Genomic DNA, 18331 nt, shown 5'->3' on the forward strand with positions numbered 1-18331 from the left:
TTTTTTTAAGGGTTATTCAAAAATACAATGAAAGTGATGACTTATTTTTCTTATTCCACTTTATGGAGACCATAATTTAAAAGTCAGTGACCAACTTTTTCTTAAGGAAAAAAAAAGAAAGCAGCCATCTGACCCACATGTTGGGAGTGGTTCACACAAGTATGCCCAGGGCGCAAGGACCACACAACAATTAGCCTTTAAGAAATGATCCCTTGTTGAGTTTTCGTGTGATATTAAAATAGAATATCTACAATTACATGAAAAGGCTGTTAAAATAACCCTTCCTCTTCCAACCACCTATCTGTGTGAGGCTAGATGTTCTACATCAACTTTTGCCAAAACAATATATTACAACAGATTATAACAACCTAGCTATCTTCTATTAATAGAAAACACATACATGCTATGGTGAGCGCTGTGCATTGTGTAAGACTGATGAATCACAGACCCGTACCCCTGAAACAAATAATACATTATATGTTCATTAAAAAAAATTGAGGACACATACAAAAATACAAAACAGTATTACTCTTCTCATGTAATTCTCTTATGTTGGATAATATAGTTATTTTTCATAAGTTATTTATGTTAACATGTAATGGGATTATTACTGCTATTTTTCAATGAACAAAAGTATTTTTAGATTTCTATTTTAATTTCTGACACGGTGAGTTTTGAAAGGTGTAACCCACAGAAACATAAGCTCTTTGGGGTACCTAAGACCAAAAAGTCTGAGAACTGATGTTATAATATCCAGTAGTGGGCCCTGCAATGAGGGAAATAAAGTAGGACAGGGAGATGGTGACAGAGGTGATTCTTTGATAGGGTGGCAAAAGAAATCTGAGGGGGAGCTATTTCAACAGTAATATGAATCAAGTGAGAGAGTAAGAGAGCCTTGCAAAAATACAAGGCAAGAATAATTGAGGCATAAGAAATAAAAAGTACAAAGGCCCTGGGCCCTGAACTTGCTGGATGAGTCTGAAGGCCAGGAGGGAGGCCAGTACGGTCCTGTCGCAGCTCCTGTGCTGGTGGGTGGCATGCCAGCCCTGCTGGGGTCCAACCAGAGCAGAGTTCCCGGGGGCTTCCATCCTAGGCTGCCCACCACTCCCTTCCCGCAAACCTCATACCTCTTCTCCTTGTCCTGGCTTAGCCAGGGAGGTACTTTCCTTTGCATGAAGTGGGACTAGGGTCTCATATTCAACTCTGCACTGGACACAAGCCTTCTCTAGAAAGGGCTAGGTACTCCCGATGTCCCTGGAATAAATGGGGCTCTGGGGACACAGAAGGTTGAGAGTACCAGTTCTCCACACAAACTCTAACTCCCTGGCCTCCGTCAGCTGTCAGGTGGGTTGTAAGCAGTTATTAATAAATGGCAAAAGTGTGTTTGCAGATGTTTTGCTGGCTTCTACAATTAGAGGCAGAATGCATTAAGCTCGGGGAATTAGATCCCAACTCAGCTCTATCACCAAAGACATACTCAACATTCAACAGTGCCACAGTAATAATCGTAAGCTCTGTTATTAACACCATTGCTATGTTGTTATGCCTTCCCCCACTACGCTGCACTTTGCTTTCTTGAGAGACGGCATGGCATCATAGAGAACATGCCCCGAAGCCTGGAGCTGCCCCAGGAGTATGCTGTGGTGCCTAAGAACACCAGATAACATGTACGCTCAACCACTCGTCCATGGATCCCCTGGCATGATGGAATACTGATTAATCTCTGGGTTTCTCAATTCAAATACTAACTTACACAGACCAGATTCACAGATTTTAACTGTGTTTTAAATACATGGCAACAGGGCGCCTGGGTGGCTCAGTTGGTTAAGCAGCTGCCTTCGGCTCAGGTCATGATCCCAGGGTCCTGGGATGGAGTCCCACATTGGGCTCCCTGCTCAGCAGGAAGCCTGCTTCTCCCTCTCCCACTCCCGCTGCTTGTGCTCCTGCTCTCGCTATCTCTGTCAAATAAATAAATAAAATCTTATTAAAAAAAATACATGGCAATAAACAGATACAAAGGAGAAGCCCCCCAAAAAATTCACACTTACAATCTTTTTTTTCTAATTTATTATAAGCTACTATTGAATAGCTTTCTCATCAGCTTTGACATTGCCTTGAGTTTCATTTTTTGTGGATCTTTCCAGAACCACCACTTTGGAGTTGTACTTGACATTGCTTCATTTCCTTCTATCTTTCCATATCCTTTTAAAAGAACCATATAAAATAACTTAAATGTGAAATTAAAATGGGTTTATTTTGAAGGTGATGGATAACTCACTATCTTGATTGTGGTGATGGTTTCACAGGTATATACATATCAAAACTTATCAAACTGTATACTTTAAATACGTGCAGTTTATTACATGTCAACCATACACCAATATACTTTTTAAAAATAAAAATGAGTTTAAGATTTCTACTAAGGGGGCGCCTGGGTGGCTCAGTTGGTTAAGCGACTGCCTTCGGCTCAGGTCATGATCCTGGAGTCCCTGGATCGAGTCCCACATCGGGCTCCCTGCTCGGCGGGGAGTCTGCTTCTCCCTCTGACCCTCCCCCCCCCTCATGTGCTCTCTCTCCTCTCTCTCATTCTCGCTCTCTCAAATGAATAAATAAATAAAATCTTTTTTAAAAAAAAGATTTCTACTAAGATTTCTATGCCTTTAGGGTACCTGGGTGGCTCAGCAAGAGAAGTGTCTGCCTGAGGCTCAGGTCATGATCTCAGGGTCCTGGGATCAAGCCCCATTTCACGTTGGGGGGGGTCCCTGCTCAGTGGGGAGTCTGTTTCTCCCTCTCCCTCTGCTCACCACCCCCCACCCCGCTCATGTTCTCTCTCTCTCAAATAAATAAAAATATTTAAAAAAAAAAAGATTTCTATGCCTTTCCTAGAAATCACTGGACACCTCCACTGAGGTAAGTGCCGGATGCCTTCCACTTGCCTTCCAAATCCACATTCTGCCTTCTGTCCTGCTCTCTGCCCTGGGAAGCTGACCTTTGGGAACCAAATCACAGGACTCTGCACCTTCTGGCTTCTGACTGGGTTCACCCAAGGCGGACCCCTGACAGGAGCTTAGAGGGAGGGAAGAGATGAGTGGCTCTGGACTGCCAGACCATGTCTCTCTGTGCAGGCCATCCCGAAGGCAGCCGTCTCTATATGACACTCTTTGTCTCTAGGTTCTTTCCTTCCCTCCCTTCTGGTCCAGGGCTAGCAGAGCTCCACTAGGTTACACACCATTACTTGTGTTCCCTTCCCCCAACTCACACTTTTGTGAATAGTCCCTAATTATAAATAAACCCTAAATTACCTTAATTTGAATGTGCCATCTCTTTCCAGCTGGGATCCTGAATAATAAGGATGCTACAATATCCAGGAAACATTGGGGCAGGAAACACACACACACACACACACACACCCAAATCATAGAAGGATTCTGTTCATGGTTAACAACGTGAAATTTACTCAAAAGAAAATTAATCCTAGGTTCAAAAACTTTGTAATAGATACTAATTGGCAACAGTGCAGGAGAAGCAAAGGTAATATTTTAGGGAACCCAAAAGACCCAGATAAATGCTATGTGCAGATTTCTTTAAATGTAAAGCTCATCCATCACACGCACAGAATTAACTCTGATAGCTATAAAGCATTGCCAAGGGATGCTGTGTGATTCGGTTTTCCTAGTCCATGGGCATCAAGCCAGGTGGTCAGCTGAAGCCTGTTTCTATTATCTACAATCATATGGAGCACAGAATTTGTTCTTTTCAATTCCCAAGAATTTATTTGACAGAGCATTTTTACGGCATTACTGGGGAAGCGGAAGCCAAACTCTGGATGGCAGCCAAAAACATGTTTTTAGTCTGTTCAAACACTATTTGAAGTAAGGAAGCCGTAATGTGTAGAGAAGCAGTAAACAGGCAAATGCTGAGCTGGTTCCAACTGAGCACTTTAGTTTAGCACAGAACTATAGATCCACACCATGCTTCATGGGGCAGGATGATAACAGGGCACCCACAGGAACCAACAAAAAAAGAATTGTCCTTTTGCAAACATAGCAGCATCTACGACAATTCCATTCTAACACTCCTCTTCAATGTTCAGAGAGCATGTATGAAAGGAGAGGATATATAGACAATATAGGAGAGTCCAAAGGAGTTACTCTATACCAACCATGTGTGGCTATCTCTTCTTCATTAAAACAAAGCCTCTTGCCAAAAACAGCTTCTCCTAAGATTTTACTTAACCATCAAGGCTTTCCTGCACAAAGGCAAAGGGTCTCCGTGAAGGACCTGGCTCATCTCTAGGTTCTTTCCATGAGATAAATGATGAGAATCCTTGTGTGTGTGTTTTGTTGCATATAAAATTTATCTGATCCTGTGAGTTATTCCAGCCTGTGTAGACATGGAAGAGACTATCAGTGTAGTCTCGTGAACTTAAAAAACAGAAAGGCCTATCTCTTGGAAGGAGAAGGAAGGAGGGTGGCTCCCACCCTCAGAATTTCTTCCTATCCCCCTTTAAGAGGTCCAGGTAGTCTACTGATTGATTATCTACAGGATTTGGAAGCTTAGAGCGCAATAGTTCAGCCACACTGATAACAAACTCTCCCAGGGGTTCCATGAACCACTGTTACGTATATGGCAATGAATGCCATCTCTCTCCTAACTTAGCAATGCTGAGATAATACCCAGCTGAACAGAAGAAAGATTCTGTCCTGTCAGTTGGACCTGTGCATGATGAACTCATACCCTCAGTGCACCCATGTATTTGTACACCTCCTACTCCAGTACTTTAAAATTCGGAAAAGCAGGCAGGCCCACCCTCCACTTTATACACCAGGGGGCCGAGAGGGAAGCTCCATGACCGAACACAATCACAGAACGTGCTGGTGGCCGACCAGGACTTCAGAATTTCCAGCCTGCCCCTGAGCCAGTACACTACAGGTTTTAACCATGGTCAGGTACCACTCATGCCACCTTAGGGTTTATTCCTGGAGCTGTCCCACAGAACAAATGGGTAGTGGAGAATCTGCTCCCTCCCCCCGTTAAGCCTTCGAAAAAGCAGTCAGCTGCCCACGCTGTCGAAGCCAAGAGCTCCAGAACACACATTTTATGTGTTAGGGCCTGACTCCGCCATCTGGCCTGGTCCTCCAGAACCCAGGCTGCAGAGCTGGCTGGTGTCACTGACAGTTTTAAGGGTCTATTTATTTTGGTGTTGATTAGCAAAGAGTGTAAATCTCTGACTAACCCCACAAAGGGATGTTGTTGGTAAAAAGAATAAACAAGGCAAAAACTGAATCAGTGCCTTCCTCTGTTTAAATTATAAATCCAACCAAAAGCCCCAAATGAAAAGGTAGGAAAATACAGAAGAAAGGAAATTTTTAGTAAAGTGATATGATTAAAGAAACAAAAAACAAAGAGAGTTACCAGACAGTGACAGCTTATGTTCAGAGTGATTCTTGAAATAACAAGCCTCAAAAACCAATAGCAAAAAAACCCCATAAGTCAGTGGGTCATACTCCACTTAGCCCCAAACTTATTTATTTCCTCATTTCCAATTAGTGGGAAGTAAAATATGTAAAACATGGAATTGTTTCTGTAAAATATTTTCAGTGCTTGCAGAATATGGCTTCCAGATGCCCCTTGCCTTCTGGGAAAATGCTTCCTGACTCTGGCTAGGCTTAGGAAAGATAGCTGGCTTCAGCAAAACAAAAGACCTAGCAAATCAAGTCATCCTCAGGGCTCCCCACATTAAAGCCCTGATGTGTTTTAGTAGGGGGCCATCTTATTTGTCACTATGGAGCTGATGCATCCTCTGTTCCTCCCTCTAAGGAAGCACAGGAATAGAAGCTAACAAGTGCTTTCTCTTCAGAGGCGCCTATGACCCACAGACTATATGCTCCTATCTCTGATTCCTTGGATGCCACTGCTAGAGGGTCCCACGAACACTCCCAATCTGTGACCTACTTCTTTCCCCACTCACCCTACCTACTTCTTCTAGGTCTTCACTCCTCTTTGCCCCACCTTTAGTCTTAGAGTCCAGGGAGAGGCGACCAGGGATAGGAGAGTCCACTGTCCAGAGGAGAGGCAAGCAAGCAGGAGGTTGATAAAGGAAGGGCAGGCAGGACGCTGAGGGCACTAAAGAAAAGAAGCAGGGAAATGAGAGCATCCTCAGGCAGAACTCATCCTCTCTCCATGCCAGTACGCAATGCCCTATTCTGCCTGGAGCCATGGGTCTCAGCCGCTCACATTCTTAAAGCAACTTGAAGCAAAAGTCAACAATTGCCCACAATGGTGCTGCGCAGTCTCCTTCCTATATTTCCTGTCCAAGGTTTTGCATCAGGGGTGAGTGAAAAGCCCTGAAATGTCTTCTCCATTTATCAATGTGATTAAGAAAAATGTGACTTGGGTCCCTTAAGAATGAAACCTTGGAGTCATCTTTCATTGCTTCTGTTCTCTGCGAAGGTTACAGAGTTCTGGTGGAGTGGCCCCCTCCGTTCCCAAGGTAAGAATGTTCCCAGTAGAGGACCAAAGTTACTTTCCTTACTTTTTTCCTAAAAGGAAATGTTCCCACTAAGGCCCACTGCTATTGTTACCCTTTAATCTTTTTTGTTTCTTAAAAAGAACGCAGGGGCCCTAGAAATGGCATGTCAACCATACATAGTGAAGAGAGTGAGCTTGAGCTCTCTCAGGAAATGCTCAGCTGTTAAAGTACTTAGCACATTCATTCATTTCGTTGCTCAACACTGAGACTGCTTCTCTAGGCCAGGGACAAGCAAGGCCGTCTAAAGGACAAGTCAGACTTGAGAACAAACAAGCACACTTACAATGTGTACTAAGAATACAGAGCTATAACGAATATTTGGTATTGAGTAAAATCAGTTTGTAAGAATATAGAAATTTAGCATTTTCAAGTCTTCTTTTGACCTAAAAGCACTATACAAATTCTATTAGAAATGCTGATGGATTTTATTTATTTATTTGACCACTTTTACAAACATCTTTGTTATATATTTTTATTGGAATATATCTGACATATAACATTGTGTAAATTTAAGGTGCACCACATTTATTCATCGTGGTATCTTTGTCACTGTAGCAACACCTAACATCTCTATCATGTTGCACACTTGTCCCTTCTTTTCCATGGCTGGAATCACTAAGTTCCAGTCTCTTACCAAGCGGGAGGCTGACAGTACGGTACTGTCGACTCTACTGCACCTTAGATCTCTAGGTCGTATTTACGGCTTGTTGCACGTCTGTCCCCTTAAACAACATCTGTCCTATCCTCACACCCTACGAAGGATTTTTAAATTAACATTTCATCCTTGAGATTTCAAACACGGGGAAAGTGAATGTAAAATCTATTTCATTATAGGCACAACATGCCTCCAAAGGATACCAAGAAAGTAATAAATAGGGGCTCTGTACAGGAAGGAGGGCTGAAGGCCAAGATGAAAAGATCTTTTTTTTAATGCATACCTCTATTTAAATCTCTTCTATGTGAAACTTTGAAAGTACTTCCTAAAGACAATTTTAAAAATCAGCTTACTTTAAAAAAAGGTGGGGGGGGTGAAATTGAATTCTAACCAGAATAACATGTATACAAGGAATGCCACATGGCTCATTATTGTGGTTCCTTAACATATACTTACTCAGAACACTGTTAGATTAGAAACGTTCTTACAGTAGCCTTCAATGTAACATCACTATGAAAACCCGAACAACTAAGTTAAGTTTAGTATTTTATCATGAGCAGGCAGTATGAGGACAGGGAGACCCTGCCTCCACCTCTGAGCTCCCGGCATGCTTTTCATACCCTCCTCCGCTCAGTTCCAGCCACAGAGACCTTGTCCCCATTCTTAGAAAGAGCTCACTGGCAGGCTCTGGGCCTGCACTTGGCTGTCCCTCCCACTGTTTTAAATTCTCTTTCCCAGGATCTCCGAATGGCTGACTCCTCTTCGTCCAGGCCTCTGCCCCTATCTTCTTCTTGGAGATAATTTCCTGAGTCACTTAGCCTTTTGCCTACTTTATTTTCTTTTCTACATTTATTGCCAGGCCATTTAAATTCACCACACTTTACTCATTTGTTTATGTGTTTATTTCATCCCCCGCTTAGTCCCTCCTTCTCCTCACCTCACCTGCAACAGACTACAAGCACCAGGAGGTCCCCAGAGTATAGCACAATACCCAGCATAACTAGCTGCTCAATCAATATTTGTTGAATGAAAGAATGAATGAATGCATTATACTAAATGGTGATAGACTGAAAGCTTTCCTCTAAGATCAGGAATAAGAAAAGGGTGTCCACTCTTGCCACTTCTAATCAAAGTGTACTATAGGTTCTAGTCAGGGCAATTAGGTAAGCATCTAGAATGGAAAGCAACCAGTTTGGAAAAGAAAAAGCAAAACTATTTCTATCTGCAGATGACAGGATCTTGTATATAGGAAATCCTAAAGGTATCATACACACACACACACACACACACACACACTCACTCACTCTTTTAAAACTAGTAAGTTCAGTGAGGTTGCAGGATACAGATCAAATGTCAGTTGCATTTCCATACCCTACCAATGAACAACTGAAAATGAAATTAAGAAAACAATTCCATTTATAACAATATCCAAAAAAATAAAAAATTAGAACTAAACATAACCAAAGAATTGTTAAGACTTGCATGCTGAAAACAACAAAACATTATTGGAAAGAAATTAAAGAAGACCTAAATAAGTAGAAACATATCTCATGTTCATAAATTAGAAGACATATATATCTTTTTCTTTTTTATTAACACATAATGTATTATTTGTTTCAGGGGTACAGGTCTGTGATTCATCAGTCTTACACAATTCACAGCGCTCACCATAGTACATACCCTCCCCAGTGTCCATCACCCAGCCACCCCATCCCTCCCACCACCCTCTACTCCAGCAACACTCAGTTTGTTTCCTGAGATTAAGAGTCTCTTATGGTTTGTCTCCCTCTCTGGTTTCGTCTTGTTTCATTTTTCCTCCCTTCCCCTATGATCCTCTGTCTTGTTTCTCAAATTCCTCATATCAGTGAGATCATGGGATACTTGTCTTTCTCTGACTTATTCCACTTAGCATAATAGCCTCTAGTTCCATCCACATCGTTGCAAATGGCAAGATTTCATTTTTTGATGGTTGTATAATATTCCATTGTAAATATACACACGACCTCTTCTTTCTCCATTCATCTGTGGATGGACATCTAGGCTCTTTCCACAGTTTGGCTATTGTGGACATTGCTGCTACAAACATTGGGGTGCACGTGCCCCTTCAGATCACTACATTTGTATCTTTGGGGTAAATACCCAATAGTGCAATTGCTGGGTCATAGGGTAGCTCTATTTTCAACTGTTTGAGGAACCTCCATACTGTTTTCCAGAGTGGCTGCACCAGCTTGCATTCCCACCAACAGTGTAGGAGGGTTCCCCTTTCTCTGCATCCCTGCCAACATCTGTCGTTTCCTGACTTGTTAATTGTAGCCATTCTGACGGGTGTGAGGTGGTATCTCATTGAAGTTTTGATTTGTATTTCCTGATGCCGAGCGATGTTGAGCACTTTTTCATGTGTCTATTGGCCATTTGGATGTCTTCTTTGGAGAAATGTCTGTTCATGTGGAAGACTTATATTGTTAAGGTGGTAATACTTCCCAAATGGATTTATAGATCAATATAGTCCCTATCAAAATTCCATGGCATTTTTTACAGAAATGGACAAGGTGATCCTAAAATTCATATGGAAATGCAAGGGGCCCAGAAGAGCCAAATCATTCTTGAAAAAGATCAAAATCGGAGGAGTCATATTTTCTGATTCTGAGACCTACTACAAAGTTAGAGTAATCAGGACAGTGTGGTGCTGCCATAAGGATAAACATATAGATCAATGTAATAAAATTGTAATTCCAGAAATAAACCCATATATCTACGGTCAACTGATTTGTGACAAGAGTGGAGAGAGCATTCAGGAGGGAAAGAACAATCTTTTTAACATATAGTCCTGGAACAACTGGGCATCCACATGCATCCACATTCCTCAGAAAAATATAAAAGTTAACTAAAAATGGTTCAAAGACCTAAATGTAAGAGCTGAAACTATACAATTCTTAGAAGAAAACACAGAGGTAAATCTTCATAACCTTAGTGGTTTCTTAGATATGACACCAAAAGCACAAACAGCCAAAGAAATTAAGTTGAACTACATCAAAATTTAAAACTATTATACATAAAAGGACACTATCAAGAAAGTAAAAAGAAAACCCATAAGAGAAAGTATTTGCAAATCATGTATATGAAAAGGGTTTAACATCCAGGATATATAAAGAACTCATACAACTCAACAATGAAAAGACAACTCAATTTGAAAATGACAAAGGATTTGAGTAGAGATTTTCTCCAAAGAAATATAAAAACGACAAATAAGACATGAAAAGATGCTCAAGGCCATTAGAGAAATGCAAACCAAAGGCACAATGAGATACCACTCCATACCCACTAGGATGACTAGAAGGCTATAATCAAAAAGATAGTAACAAGGGTTGGCAAAGATATGGAGAAACTGGAACCCACAAACATTGTTGGTGGGAATGGTGTATCTGCTGTGGAAACAGTTTGGCAGCTCCTCAAAAAATGAGACATAGAGCTGCCATATGATCTAGTATTCACTCTTAGGTATATACCAAGAGAGGTGACAAAAAAAAAATGTGTTCACACAAAAACTTATATGTGGATGTTCACAGCAGCATTATTCACAATAGCCAAAAGACAATGCCCATCAACTAATGGATGGAAAAATAAAATGTTGGTATATCCATACAATAGAATATTATGTGGCCATAAAAAGGAATGGTACATGCCATAATGTGGATGAAAGGATATCTACCATATGATTCCATTTATATGAAATGTCCAAAATAAGTAGATCTATAAAGACAGAAAGTAGATCAGTGGCTGCCAGGGGCAGGGGGAAGGGGGGAATGGGGATTGACTGCTAACAGTTACAGGGTTTCTTTTTGGGGTAATGGCAATGTTCTAGAATTAGACAATGGTGATGGCTGTACAACCTTGCAGATATATGAAAAACTGATAAATTAGATACTTAAAATGGTATATTTGATGGTATGTGAAATAAAACGTTAAAAAAAAAATAGAGTATAGGAGGAGTACCTGGCTGACTTTTCAGTCAGTGGAGCATATGACTCTTGATCTTGGGGTTATGAGTTTGAACCCCATGCTGGGTATAGAGATTACTTAAAAATACAATCTTTGGGCGCCTGGGTGGCTCAGTTGGTTAAGCGACTGCCTCCGGCTCAGGTCATGATCCTGGAGTCCCGGGATCGAGTCCCGCATCGGGCTTCCTGCTCAGCAGGGAGTCTGCTTCTCCCTCTGACCCTCTTCCGTCTCGTGCTTTCTATCTCTCATTCTCTCTCTCAAATAAATAAATAAAATCTTTAAAAAAAATACAATCTTTTTTAAAAATAGAGTATAGGAAAATAGGCAATATCTTATGTTGCTGGTGGGAATGTAGATTGATACAACCTACTGAAGTACAATTTTGTAGGATTTCTCAAAATTACAAACACATCTACCTTTAAACCCAGAAAAAGTCCTTTTCTAAGAATTTATCCTACAGATATATTTAACCATGTGTAAAATGATATATAGCAAAGGTACTGACTTCAGCTTTGACATATCAAAAGACTAGAAACAATCTATATGGCCACCATGATGTGACTAGTTAAATAAATTATCATATATCCATTCAACAAAATATTATAGTCATAAATATTGAGAACGCTCTTTTACTAACAATGTGGAATTATTTCAAGTATAAAAACAAACATGTGAAGAGTATGCTACCATCCATATAAAAAGAAAGGTAATATCCACATATGTATTTGCTTGTGTATGCATAAAATACTTTACGAAAGAACTACATATACAATTCAGATAGCACTGTTTGCCTTCACAATGGGGAGCCGATGCCTAAGGAACAAAACAGTGTGTGTGTGTACATGCGGGCATGTACATAAGGAGAGATTTTCAGTAACTTTTCAGTTTTCAAACCATTGTGTTGTCTATTCAAATATACATCAAAATATACATCAAAAATATTTTTTAAATAAGGAACGAAGGAGTCATAAGATTGTGTACAGTCACCTGAATTCTAGTCCTGAATTTACCAATAACCATTTGCCTCCTCTTCCGATCAGTCTCCCTCTTCCCCGCTTTATCAAACTCCATGCATTTTTCACCAAAGTATGCAGGTTTAAAAAGGTTCATATGTGAGGGTTCTGAACAATTACATGTCCATATATAAAAGGCTGGGTTCACGTGCCTGTTGAAACAAGTTCTGGACAAACAAGCAGCAACGTTGTAAGGCGCATAGCATAGCGCGCTGAGCAGGAGTAATCTCTCTTCCCGCCAGTAGATGGGGTGAGTAGCTATGATCAGGTACATTTGCCAAGTCAGAAACCCGCTCTAAGGGACTCAGGGCCTTAGAGTCAAAGAAATGTAGAGCTAGAAAGAGCCAGGGAGTTCAGCCCAGCTCCCATATTTTACAGATGTGGAAAATGATGTCCAGCTAGTCAGAGTGTGAAGACTGACATGGTGAACACTGGAACCCACATCTCATTATTCCCAACCAGTCCTCTTCACTAAATACTTTAATAAGCCAAAAACCTAAAACTCAGAATTTGGGGAAACTAAGTTCAATCAGGCTAGGCTTAGTTATCACTTTACACTCTTCTAAAGTGACATGACTATGGGAAGGATGGGTCTCTAAATATTCTATTAAAAGACGACTGTTAAGTTCACAGATAGAACTATTATGTAGTTCTTTCAAGTACCTAACTTTGAAATAGTCAACAAATTTCCTCATTTTAGTGTCTAAAATATTGCACAACACATGACTCGTTCAGAAATAAAACCTCTCCCCCTATTTTCATTTTCCATTTAACATAGGCAATTCCTAACTTGAAACAATATGGGTTAACTTTTTGTTGTTGAGATGTTTGGAAACGACCTAAATGTCCAAAGTAATGGATCGTTTAGCAAATCTGAAGCAGCTCTTGTGATGATATTTTTAATAATTCTGAGTAGGCAACATAATGTAGTGGTTTGAGAGCCATGCTGCCTGGCCACGTCCTGGTCTACCACTTACTAGCCCTGTGACCTTGGGCAAGGTTCTTACCCTCTTCCAGCCTTGGTTTCCTTGTTATCAAATAGGGATAAAAGTAGTACCTACCTCACCGGGTTGCTGAGAGAAGTCAATGAATTAAAGTGTAAAGTGCTCAGAATGGTATCAGTATATAGTATCTGAGGGCAATGAGGCTCCTTAGTTCTCCCTGAAGTGTTGGCTCCTTTAGAAAAGGACGCTTGCTAGCCTGAGGTAATTTGTAATTGGGTCTCCTGAAATCAGAGTAAAACGGGAGAAAAGTCAAGCAAAATGTTTAGGGAGGCTAGCCTGCGACAGTGAGTGGTCTCTGAACTGTTTTGGAGTACGCAACTTCTACCCTTCCTTCACATCTTAACTACAGGGCACTCTACACACGTTTTTTCTCCAAGATGGAATGGTGGTGACTGGCAGAGAAGGATGTTAGGGGACAAAAGCAGCCAATTATAAGAACAAGTTTTTTAAAGTATGGTATTTGCTTTCTTGTTCAAGTCTGTTGGAAGGGAGGAAGTCAGAGAAATGAATGGCCCTCCCATTCTTCTGCAATTTGAGTTCAGTTCTCTTATTTCAGAGCAAATGCAGAACTATTGGGGGCAGACCTTGCATTCTCTCCTTCCTTCTTTACTCAAATGCGCCCTTACTCCTACTAAGTGTCCAGGGTGAGATCTGTCTTAAAGCACGGATTCCTGATTACACCTTGCAGCCAAGGCTAGACCTGTGGAAAGTACCTAGGGCTGGGGGTGAAGGGAGCCATCCCTGACCTTCATGGAAACCTGGACGACAGCTACTTCTCAGTCCTGTAGTAAAATTCTATCTTTTCTGTTTCTACAAGTCTTTGGATCACCATGGAAATCTTTATTGCAAATAAACCCTCCCTTCTCTTGATCTTTGGACAACGAGCTAGGGTTGATCAGAGAGGCTACATGAACACAGACTTAGGAGGGCAAGGTTCAAGCATATCCTGTGACTTGCACAGTAAGGGCTCAAAATGTGCTTGTTGAATAAACAATACATGTATAAGGAGGTATACATGATCCCAGGGTCCTGGGATCGAGCCCCGCATCGGGCTCCCTGCTCCGCGGGAAGCCTGCTTCTCCCTCTCCCACTCTCCCTGCTTGTGTTCCCTGCTCTCGCTCTCTGTCAAATAAATAAATAAAATCTTTAAAAAAAAATAAATGAACATGTATAAGGAGGTATGCTTGTGTTCTGGAACAGTAACCATTTATTGTAGTTAATATAGATAGCCATAATCACATCAGGATCTTATAAAATCATCAGTCTTAGTCAGATTAAGCAAAAAGGATACAATTTTATGGGCCTGAGATGACCAGTGGATACAGGAGAGGCACAAGACCCAATATTACCACTTTCTAGCTGTGTGATTCTTAACATGTAATCGAACTTCTACAAGTTTATTTCCTTATCTGTAAAAGGGGATTAAAAGTTACAGCTACCTCATGAGCTATTTCAAGAATAACTTTAAAAACAGTGAAGCACCATGCAAATGTTCTTGATATTCTTAGTTATGTAACATATGTGCACACTCTCTACAAGTATACATATCTCTGTTAACTACATAGAAGTTGTTAAAGAAAAGCTTTTAGAGATAATGTGAGCTATCACTTGACATCTGTCAGATTGGCTAGTATCAAAAGAACAAGAAATAACAAGTGTTGGTGAGGATGTGGAGCCTTCCGCCCTGTTGACAGGAATGTAAATTGGTACAGCCACTAGGGAAAACAGTATGGATGTTCCCCAGAAAATTAAAACTAGAGCTATCACATGACCCAGCAATTCCACTTCTGGATACTTATCAGAAGAAAAGGACAAACCAATCTGAGGAGATCTATGCCCCCCCCCCATGTTCTCTGCAGCACTCTTTACAATAGCCAAGACATGGAAGCAACCTAAGCGTCCATCCACAGATGAATAGATAAAATTAGATGTCATATATATATGTAAATATAGATATAAAACATGGAATATTACTCAGCCATAAAAAAGAATGAAATCCTACCATTGTCGCAACATGGATGGAACCTAGAGGGTATAATGCGAAGCAAAGTCAGAGAAAGACAAATACCATATGATTTCAGTTATGTGTGGAATCTAAAAACCAAAACAATGAACAAACAACATAAAACAAACAGATTCATAGATACAGGAAACAGTTGGTTTCCAGAGGGGGGAGGGGTTGCGGGGCCGGTGAAAAGGGCGAAGAGGATTCAGAGGTACAAACTTCTAGATAAAAAATAAGTCATGGAGGTATAAGGTACAGCATTGGGGATATAGCCAATAATATGCTGTAATTTTGTATGGTGATAAATGATAGCTAGACTTATTATGGGGATCATTTCATAATGTACAAAGATATAGAATCACTATGATGCACCCCTGAAGCTGATAGGATATTATATGCCTATTATACTTCATTGATAAATAGATAATAAAGGTGCTCAGAAGCACTGAACACAAGGTTAAATCAGAAAGGAATATCAGCAGCCCAAGAAAAATCAACCTGGGTAGGTTCACTGTGCTGAGAACTGGAAAAATCAATCTCTGATCCGACAGTCCTAACCTAGGGCCGCTGGGTTCGCAGGGGAGCAGAGTCGCACCTACAGCGCACACTCTTTTCCCTTTACCTGGCGCCCCGCCCCTGCTTTCCCGGCTCCCCTCCTCTCTCCGCTTCACTCCGGGGTGCCCAGCCCGCTCCCTCTCCTTCGTCAGTCTTCAGGACCTCTCTGCAGAGTCCACTCCGACCCTTCGGCCTACGGCTCGCAGGCCTAGCATTACCACTCTCCTAGAAACCCTTTCACCCCGACCTTTAGAAAACGAAAGACCGAAAAAGCCCAGGAGGAAGTGGGGCCCCGGGGGCTGCGGGTCGCCCTGGAGCGGGCATGCGCGGAGGCCGCGGCGGCCTGCGGGCCGGGGAGAAGCGGGGACGGCACGGCCAGAGGGAGCAGCCGCCTCGCCTGGACCCAGCTCGGGAAACTGACGCCGGATCGCCAGCGCCCGCCCCGGCCTCCCGGCCCCACTTGCCAGAGGCTCGCGGGCCGGGCGGCGGGGCGCGGCAGGAGGGCAGAGCGGCGGCCACGGGAGGGGCGGAGCGGGGCGCCGGCGACGGGTTGGCGGGCTGCCGGGGGCGCTGCGTACCTGGTAGCGGCCGGTGAGCAGCTGGCTCCGCGAAGGCGTGCACAGCGGCTGCGTGTAGTAGTTGTCCAGGAGCACCCCGCCGGCCACCAGCGCGTCCAGGTGCGGCGTGCGGATGTTCGAGCCGTGGAAGCCCACGTCGTTCCAGCCCAGGTCGTCCGCCAGCACGAAAACGAGGTGCGGCGGCCGGCCGGCCCCTGCGCCCGCGCCCGGCGGGGCCGCCAGCAGTAGCAGGCGCAGCAGCAAGGGGAGGACGCCGGGGAGGAGCGGCCGCCGCAGGCTGGGGCCTCGGGACAGGCTCGCCGCGCCGCGCCGGCCCATCCTTCGCCGCCCACGGTGCCAGCGCCTGTGGCGCCGGCAGCCCCCGGCACCGCTTGTAGAATCAGGAACTGGGCGGCCGGGCCTGCCCCGCCCCCGCACGGTATTTCACCCCAGCGGGCGGTGGGCGGTGGAGGCCTGGCGCGGGAGCCCCCGCCGCCTCTGACCCGGGCCCGGGCCGGTGTGACGGGGGAGGAGCCAGCGGAGAAGCACCAGATTCTCCCGCTGGCCCAGCTCCGGGGAAACTCCGTTGATGCTTTATGGGAGCCAAGATTTCTTCTCTTTCCATAGATGAATTTTGCGACCTAGCATCCTCAAAGAGGAGCAGATTTGATCTTTTTAGTAACTCTTCGCAGTTTGCAAAGCATTTTCTTTAAATTTCGCAACAAACTTGGCAGTTAGGAATTATAATGTACCCTCCTTTTTTTCAATAAAGAAGCCTGTAGTTGGTTGAGCCTAACCCAAACTCACATCCTGAGCCGTGATGTTTTAGAGGTCGTGGGGGAGTCATTTCTAGCAAAAGAACTCAGACTTGTGCAAGTGGGCGGTCGATGGAGAGGCAAAACTCTAGGTGATGTTTCACATTCATTTATGAATAGCATACGCCCGTGAAGCCACTTCCTCCTCACTACCCAAAAGGGGGCCAAATACCCACTCCGACTGCACGGTGTCCTTTTGAAGGTGCAGTTTTACTTAGGCAGCCCTGAGGAGTTGGGGGGCTGTTGTGTGACCATTAAGTAGCTCACTAGCTTGTCCAGGTATGGGCCTCTTCACGGCTGTCTCTGCGACACTCAAGTAGTGAGCCAAAGAAGTATTGTATCTAATCTGCTTGCAATCATCTGAGGATGGAAGGAAAAAATTCCCTTAACCATATGCTCACTGAATTGGGAAGTTAGCCTTATGACCACTGCCATCCAAAACTCTCTGCCTCTTCTGGTTTGGAGATAGACGGTAACTATTTACGGTTATGGGGGCCAGACGGTTATGCACTGTAGGATACATCCTTTCAGGCTATCTGAATCTGATGCCATGGGAATTATTTCACAGCTTTATAAGTTGTGGATAACTGATAGCAATGGAAACTAATCCTTTTTAAAAAAACATTTTAAAATTTAAATTCAATTAATTAACATATGATGTATTATTGGTTTCGGAGGTACGGGCCTGTGATTCATCAGTCTTATATAATACTCATTATGTCACGTGCCCTCCTTAATGTCCATCCTCCAGTTACCCCATCTCCCTACCCCCTTCCCCTCCAGCAACCCTCAGTTTGTTCCTTATGATTAAGAGTCTCTTATGATTTGTCTCCCTCTATGGTTTCCTCTTGTTTTATTTTTTCCTCTCTTCCCCTATGATCCTCTGTTTTGTTTCTTAAATTCCATGTATCAGTGAGATCATATGATAATTGTCTTTCTCTGACTTACTCCGCTTAGCATAATGCCCTCTAGTTCCATCCACATGGTTGCAAATGGCAATATTTCATTTTTGATGGTTGTGTAATATTCCATTGTGTATATATACCACCTCTTCTTTCTCCGTTCATCTGTCGATGGACATCTGAGTTCTTTCCATAGTTTGGCTATTGTGGACATTGCTGCTATAAACATTGGGGTGCAGGTGCCCCTCTGGATCACTACATTTGTATCTTTGGGGTAAATACCCAGTAGGGCAA

General features: G+C 42.9%; 1 protein-coding gene across 2 annotated transcripts in view; it reads right to left on the minus strand.

Annotated features, from left to right (window-relative positions):
- ARSB (arylsulfatase B) overlaps positions 1–17148 on the minus strand; it is a 167053-nt gene extending 149905 nt beyond the window's left edge. The window contains exon 1 of one of the 2 annotated variants that reach the window (XM_027606027.2): positions 16342–17148. In XM_027606027.2, the coding sequence (XP_027461828.1) occupies positions 16342–16659 (318 nt within the window). In that variant the 5' untranslated portion in view covers positions 16660–17148. The remainder of the gene's footprint in view (positions 1–16341) is intronic. The other variant, XM_027606028.2, reaches the window with a different exon arrangement.
- Between the last annotated feature and the right edge of the window lie 1183 nt (positions 17149–18331).

This window comes from Zalophus californianus, chromosome 5, assembly GCF_009762305.2.
Source record: "Zalophus californianus isolate mZalCal1 chromosome 5, mZalCal1.pri.v2, whole genome shotgun sequence".
NCBI lineage: Eukaryota > Metazoa > Chordata > Mammalia > Carnivora > Otariidae > Zalophus > Zalophus californianus.